Raw genomic sequence first — 7500 nt, 5'->3', positions numbered from 1 at the left:
ATTATCCTTCCAAACTACCAAGCGAGACTCCGAAAAAATCTATTCCCTTGTGCGCGGCGAGAGCGCCCCCTACAGCAACTACTCCTTGGCTTTGTCAATATTGAAATTTCAAGATGCATGGAAATTGTTGTATTCAGAATATGTCTGTTTTTTTTTCTAACTCTCTCTCTTTTTGGAAGCGTCTGGAAATATGATTTTTTTTTTTTTTTTTTTTTTTTTCTTACACGAGTGTAGAAAAGAATAATCTTTTATCTGAACTGAATTCTATGAAAGGGAAAAAGAGAGGTGATAAAATATATACTGCACATATAGTTTCGAATTCATTATTGTTGTTATGATTTTTATGACTGCAAAAGTGGCTCATAAATATCTAATTGTAGGAGACAAAGAGAGAGAAGCAGAGAGAGAGAGAGAGAGAGAGAGAGAGAGAGAGAGAGAGAGAGAGAGAGAGAGAGAGAGAGAGAGAGAGAGAGAGAGAGAGAAAGAGGGATAAGTGACAGAGAGAAAGAGACAGACACAAAAAGAGACACAGAGAGAGTGAAAGAGACAGAGACACAGAAATAGACACACACACGAATTGAAAGAGACACAGAAAGAGAGAGAGAGAGCGAGAGACCGAAAGAACGAGTTAAACATTCGAAAAGGAGAGAAGGCATAGGGAGGACTGAATGAGACAGAAAAAAAAGAAAGAAATACAGACAAACAGAGACAAGAAAAAAAAAGTCCCGAGAAAGGACAGCAATTTCCCCCCAAACCTGACCCTCTGCTTCTCTTTCGCTTTTTACAGGTCCACGGTCAGCTGGTCAACACAGGTCACAGTCTTGAGTGGCGTGTCAGGTCAAGTGGACCCACGGTGAACTTGTCCGGAGGCCCTTTGTCTTATGTGTACACGGTGAGCCACCTTCGGCTTCATTTCGGCGAGAGGGATTTGCAGGGATCCGAACACACCGTTGCCAACTATGCCTTTCCTGCTGAGGTGAGGTGTTCGTTTCCTTACCTATATATATACAGAGTAATATATATTATATATATATATATATATATATAGTATATATATATATATATATATATATATATATATATATATATATATATATATACAGAGTATATGGTGGGGGGGGGTAAGAGGGTGTGTGGGTGGTGGGGACTATATATATATATATATATACTATATTCATACATATATATATAGAACACTATATATATACTGTATCACAGAGTATACATATATACTCATATATAATATATATATATATAATATATATATCTACAGAGTATATAGATATAATAAAATTTATATAGTATATATAGATATATATAATTTATAAAATTACAGAGTATAATATCACATATAATATATATATATATATTAATATATATATATATATATATATATCATCTCAGAGTATATTATATATATATATATATATAATATATATACTACTAGAAATAATATACTATATATTATTGTTATGCTATTGTAGTATCAATGTAATTATTAGTATTATATTCGTCAACATTATAATCGCTATCATTATTATATCTTTATCTATTTTTATTATGTGTATGGATATGTAGGTATTGTTATTTGTCATTTAAATCTATCATCTTTATTTTCTTACAATTTCTCCTCCCACTGCATAGATATCGTCATGATATTCATTTTAATCTTGTATGTATTCATCTAGTCATCTGAACATTCATTTATTATATTTTCTTCATTTAATTTTTTTGTATATACGTAATATATCCATCTATCCTTGTTTATCCTCATTTACCCCTCTCTTTTTTATCTTTCATTACTGCAATTACTCTTACTAAAATAAAGATGATGGTGAAACACACCCGCATATTTCAAATGTACAATGATAACTTATAAAACACGGTATATTTACATAATGGTTTCACATGTGCAGATGTCATATACAGTTCGTAAATAAAAACTTGCTTTGAGTCTTTTCGGAAATCTCTCCTTTTTTGGGAACAAGAAAGTTATCACTTCCTGACCATCAAGGAGTTGGCAGTTGGATACGTAAATGTTAATGTTTAAAGGAATGTTACAAGGAGAATGAGCAAGGGAATGCTAATGATGGATAATGACAGATCAGGTGTGTTTATATTTGTGTATTTGTGTAAAGTTTATTTGCGTTTGTGTCTGACTGTGTGCGTAGAAGGGAGAGAAAGAGTGAGAATGAGGGGGGAGATAGATAGATAGATAGAGAGAGAGAGAGAGAGAGAGAGAGAGAAGAGAAAGAGCGAGAGAGAAAGATGGAGAGAGGTAAATAGAGAGAGAGAGAGGGAGAGAGAGAGAGAGAGAGAGAGAGAGAGAGAGAGAGAGAGAGAGAGAGAAAGAGACAGATAAACAAATAGATAGATAGAGAAAGATTTTTTTATCAGATATTCATCGAAAAGATTTTTTTTTATTTCATAGACATATGACCTAACAAGTTCTTTTCAATAATAATAATAATAATAATAATAATAAAACGAATAGGATATTAAAGTTTTTTTATCACAAATATTTTTGTCTGAAAATGAAATCCTTTATAAGCAGAAATGGAGTTAATTAAGAATAAGACGTATATATATGTTTCTAAATTCCCCACTGTAATCTATTTTCAACATGGTCTAATCTTTTGAAATTTTGTTTTGGTCTCGAACTATCACTCATCATTTGTCACTCTTAATTATTTTTGTTATTCATTGGGTTATTAAGTAATTTGCCGAAAGTTATTTAATTCTGAAAAAAAACTTTTTGTTTATTGTATATGTTTGTGAGAGATGAACCAGTTAAGAAAAGCTATCTATGTGTTTCTGAGATTGAATGCAATGCTGTGACTATTTTCCATATCATTAGCGTGGATTATATTATAAGGAAATTAGGATTACTGTTGGTAACTCACAAACTCTTCAAAATTTGTCAATACATCTCGATTCCTCTTTGCTTTCTTTTGAATATGTACATGCCAATTCAGGATAATATGTATTCTTCAGTAGAAAATGAAAAAAATATGTGTGTGTGTGTACATAATTTGTTAATTCATTCTCTTCTAACATTTATGATGCCAAATGACAGCCAATAGAGTGTATCTTAAATGTAAAGATTAAATGTCAAATTTGTTTGATATGGCATGCATTATGACACAAAATCGTTAAACTAAACGAAGGGAGAGAGAGAGATGGTGAGAGAGAGAGAGAGACAGAGGGAGAGGGAGATAGAGAGAGAGATAGAGAGAGAGAGTGAGACAGAGAGTGACAAGGGGGGAGGATACATGCATAAAAATGTGTTTACATATATATATATATATATATATCTAATATATTATTATATATATATATATATATTTGTATATATAGTGATATGTATAATATATATTTAATTTATATATAATTATATAGATAGATATAATTATATATATATTTGTATGTATATATATATATATATATATATATATATATATATTTTATAATATATTTATATTATATATAGAGAGAGAGAAGAGGAGAGAGAGAGAGAGAGAGAGAGAGAGAGAATGTAAGATAAATATATATGTATATATAATATTGTTATATATATATATATAGATATATATATATATATATATATATATGTATATACATACACATGCATACATATTCATGTATATATATATATAGCAAGTTATATACTATAATTATATAATCACTTATATTTAATATATATATATGATATGTATATAGTTATATATATTATATATATAGATATTATAGATACCTGCATATATAGTAGACATATATATATATATATATATATATATATATATATATATATATATATATATATATAAACTTTAATATACATATAATACGTTTTTCATTAACAAGTGACACAGTTCTGTGTCATTATCGTTTCAGTTATATAACATAAATTATTTCCTATATCTGACGACATAAACTAAACTTTTAACAGTGAGCATTAAGCACAAATATCTTCATAGTCTAGCCATATATATCTATATATATATATGATAATTATATTAGTGGTAATACATTTCCATTATGTTTACTGGATTATCCGCGGAAATTATATTACTGATATTCCCTGCATTTTCATTTATAGAATCACCTGATTTTGTGATGGCATTTCTAACGCTCTCACTCACACGTACATTCACATTCATACACATAAACGAAGAGTCAAACACACACACACACACACAAACAAACACACACACACACATACACACACACACACACACACACACACACACACACATACACGCTCACACACACACACACACACACCACACACACACACACACACACACGCAGATTATACATATATATATACTATATATATAGTTATATATATATATATTTAAACATAATACATATAATTTGATATATATATACACAAACACTGTATATATATATAATAGTATAATGTATATATATTGGATATATATAGTTAGAAGATTATATATATATATATATTATTATAGATAGATTAGATAGATAGATAGATAGATAGATAATAGATATGTGTATATAGATGTATATTACTCACACACACACACACTACACACACACACACACACACATACACACACAACCTCACATATATACTATATATTAATATATAATATATATATATATATATATATATATATATATATATATATATGTATTTTGATTTTTGTTAAACCCCCACACTGTATAATATATGTAAATATATCATTTTATATATATAATATTAAATAATATATACGATATAATTTTAATTATTTTTTAACTTTTGTGATAATATTTATAAGGTATGAATATTTTTCATTATTAACTAATGAATTTATATATATAATATATATAGATATGTTACATAGGATACGGGACTTAGATAGATAATATATATAAATTACTATAATTTTTTTTTTTTTTTAAAATTACTATATATATATATATACATATGTGTATAAATATATTTGTTATATATGATATATATACATATTATATTATATATTTAATTATATATATATATAATTTATTTAATATATTAGAATATTAATATACATATGGTATATATTATAATATTTATATACAATACTAACTATGTAGTATATGATATATATACTATAGATGTGTGTGTGGTGTGTGTGTGTGTGTGTGTGTGTGTGTGTGTGGTGGGTACATATATAATATATTTATATATATAGATATATATATATGGTGTATATTTATTATATATATATATCTATAATATATATATATAAGAATATATGTAATATATAATATTATACGATATATATATATATACTTATATTGCATATATATAATTAATTTATTTTATATATATATATATGTTTATATTTATATATATACATATATATGTATATATATATGTATATACAATGACCTATATAGTATATATGTATAAATATATATATATATTTATATGTTTATATATATATATTAAGATATATATATATTATTTATATATATATTTTATTATAAAACCAAAAACCACCAAACAAAAAACCCAAACACACACCCACAAACCCAACCAAAAAAAAAACACACACACAACCACCCAACAAACCCCCAAAAAAAAACCACAACACCCCCCCAACACACAAAACAAAAAACCAAAACCAAAACCCCCCAAAAAAAAAACCCCCACCACAACAACCAAACACCAAAACACCACCAACACACCACAACACACACACACCACACACCAAAACCCCCCAAAACACACACAACACCCAAAAAACCCCCAACCCACCCCACACCACAAAACACCAACACACACACCACACACACACCCACAACACCACCACACCCCCAAAACACACACCACAACAAACCCGCACAAACACAACCCCCCCACCCCCCCCCCCCCCCCCCCCCCCCCCCCCCCCCCCCCCCCACCCCCAAACCCAACAACCAAACCCAAACACCCCCCCCCACAACACCCCCAAAACCCCAAAAACCAACCCAAACCCAAACACAAAGCATTTTTTTTATTACCCCCCCAAACATGATATTTTTTTGTTTTTGTTTTTTTAATAAAATAAAATTTTAATTTTAATTTTTAATAATTTTTTTAATATTTTTTTAATTATTTTTAAAATTATATTTTTAAATAAAATTTAAAAAATTTTATAAAATAAATAAATATATAAAATTTTTTTTTAAAAAAATAATATTTATTTATAAAAAAATAATTTAATATAAAATTTTATTTTTAAATAAAAATTATTAATTTTCTTTTTAAAAAAATTTTAAAAATGTAAAAATATATATATCCAATGTCAAAAGCCACTGTACATGGATAAATTCAAAAGTCATTCATGGTCTCCATTCCCGCATCACATTTTTTACCACAGGAGCAAGACTTACAACATACAAAGTCTTACACCTAATAATAGATTTCCCTTCTGCTAATAGATAGCTGTACTGATAAAGCATCAATTAAGTGGTTAAGTTAAAAGATCATTATTTTTCTTCCGTAAACTAGCGAGTTTCGAAATAAATTCTAAATTGGAACAGGGAATATTTGGTCGACTGATAGTGTGGAAGGATTCGAAAAAACTGGTTATTCATTCCGATTGCCTGCTCTCTCTTTCTCTATCTATCTATCTTTCTATTTATCTATCTTATCTCTCTTTGTCTACCTCTGTTTGCTTTTGTTTCTAAGAGAGAGAGAGAGAGAGAGAGAGAAAGTCACAAACGTTGAAAACTTTTGTCATTTGATGTCCTCTTACTGTCAAATCTAAATGAACTTTGTATTTATATATACTCCTCTTGCTTATTAATTCAATAACATTGTTATTTCCATCACAGAGGAGGGATATGCTAACACTTTCAAGTACACGACGTCATACTGTATATCTTACGAAAGTGTCTCATTACCGCAAATCTCTGACGCTTTACCACTAGCAACGTACATTTTCAACTATTCATATCGTTATCCTTATCGGAAACGGGATCTGGTCTCGTTATCATGGTTCAGCGCTTTTGACTTCTTTGTATACTCATAGCTGTTTTGTTTCTTATCTCTGTAAATGTCATGCGTGTCTGATCCGGATCTTGTGGTAGAGAAAACGAGTAGTGAGGGGGTGCTGGTGTAGTTTTTATTTATTTATTATTTTTTTTTGTGTGTGTGTGTATGAGATAAGGTAGAATTAATAATGGTTGTCATAGTGATGGCGATGTATGTTAAGGATGATGGTGATGATGATGATAAGGGTAATGATGATGTTTTTGATGAAGATGATCATAATCATGATAATAATGATAATGATAATGACGATAATCGTTATGAAAGCAATAATATCATCATACAATCATTACTATCATCATCATTCCCATCATCGATATTCCTATTACTAATGTTGTAACTTTAGTTATCATTGCTATCATAATGTCGATAACAAAGACAATATTAACAACGACTATAATAATGATAATAATAATCCTGAAAATGACACCTCCTCTCCTTCCAGCTCCAGATATACGGCTTCA

General features: G+C 28.6%; 1 protein-coding gene across 1 annotated transcript in view; it reads left to right on the top strand.

The window, feature by feature from the left end:
• The window catches only part of LOC122245284 (carbonic anhydrase-related protein 10), a 93184-nt gene that overhangs the window by 57054 nt on the left and 28630 nt on the right, over positions 1-7500 (top strand). Inside the window, exons 4-5 of the mRNA XM_086554703.1 lie at positions 788-976; positions 7482-7500. The exon at positions 7482-7500 is cut by the window's right edge and continues 77 nt beyond it. Of these exons, the coding sequence (XP_086410829.1) occupies positions 788-976; positions 7482-7500 (208 nt within the window). The remainder of the gene's footprint in view (positions 1-787; positions 977-7481) is intronic.

The sequence above is a fragment of the Penaeus japonicus genome, unplaced genomic scaffold (genome assembly GCF_977035675.1).
Source record: "Penaeus japonicus unplaced genomic scaffold, GWHDUDI00000001_assembly GWHDUDI00000030, whole genome shotgun sequence".
NCBI classification, from domain to species: Eukaryota; Metazoa; Arthropoda; class Malacostraca; order Decapoda; family Penaeidae; genus Penaeus; species Penaeus japonicus.
Note: the sequence above shows the minus strand (reverse complement) of the source record. Positions and strands in the feature narration are given on the sequence as shown.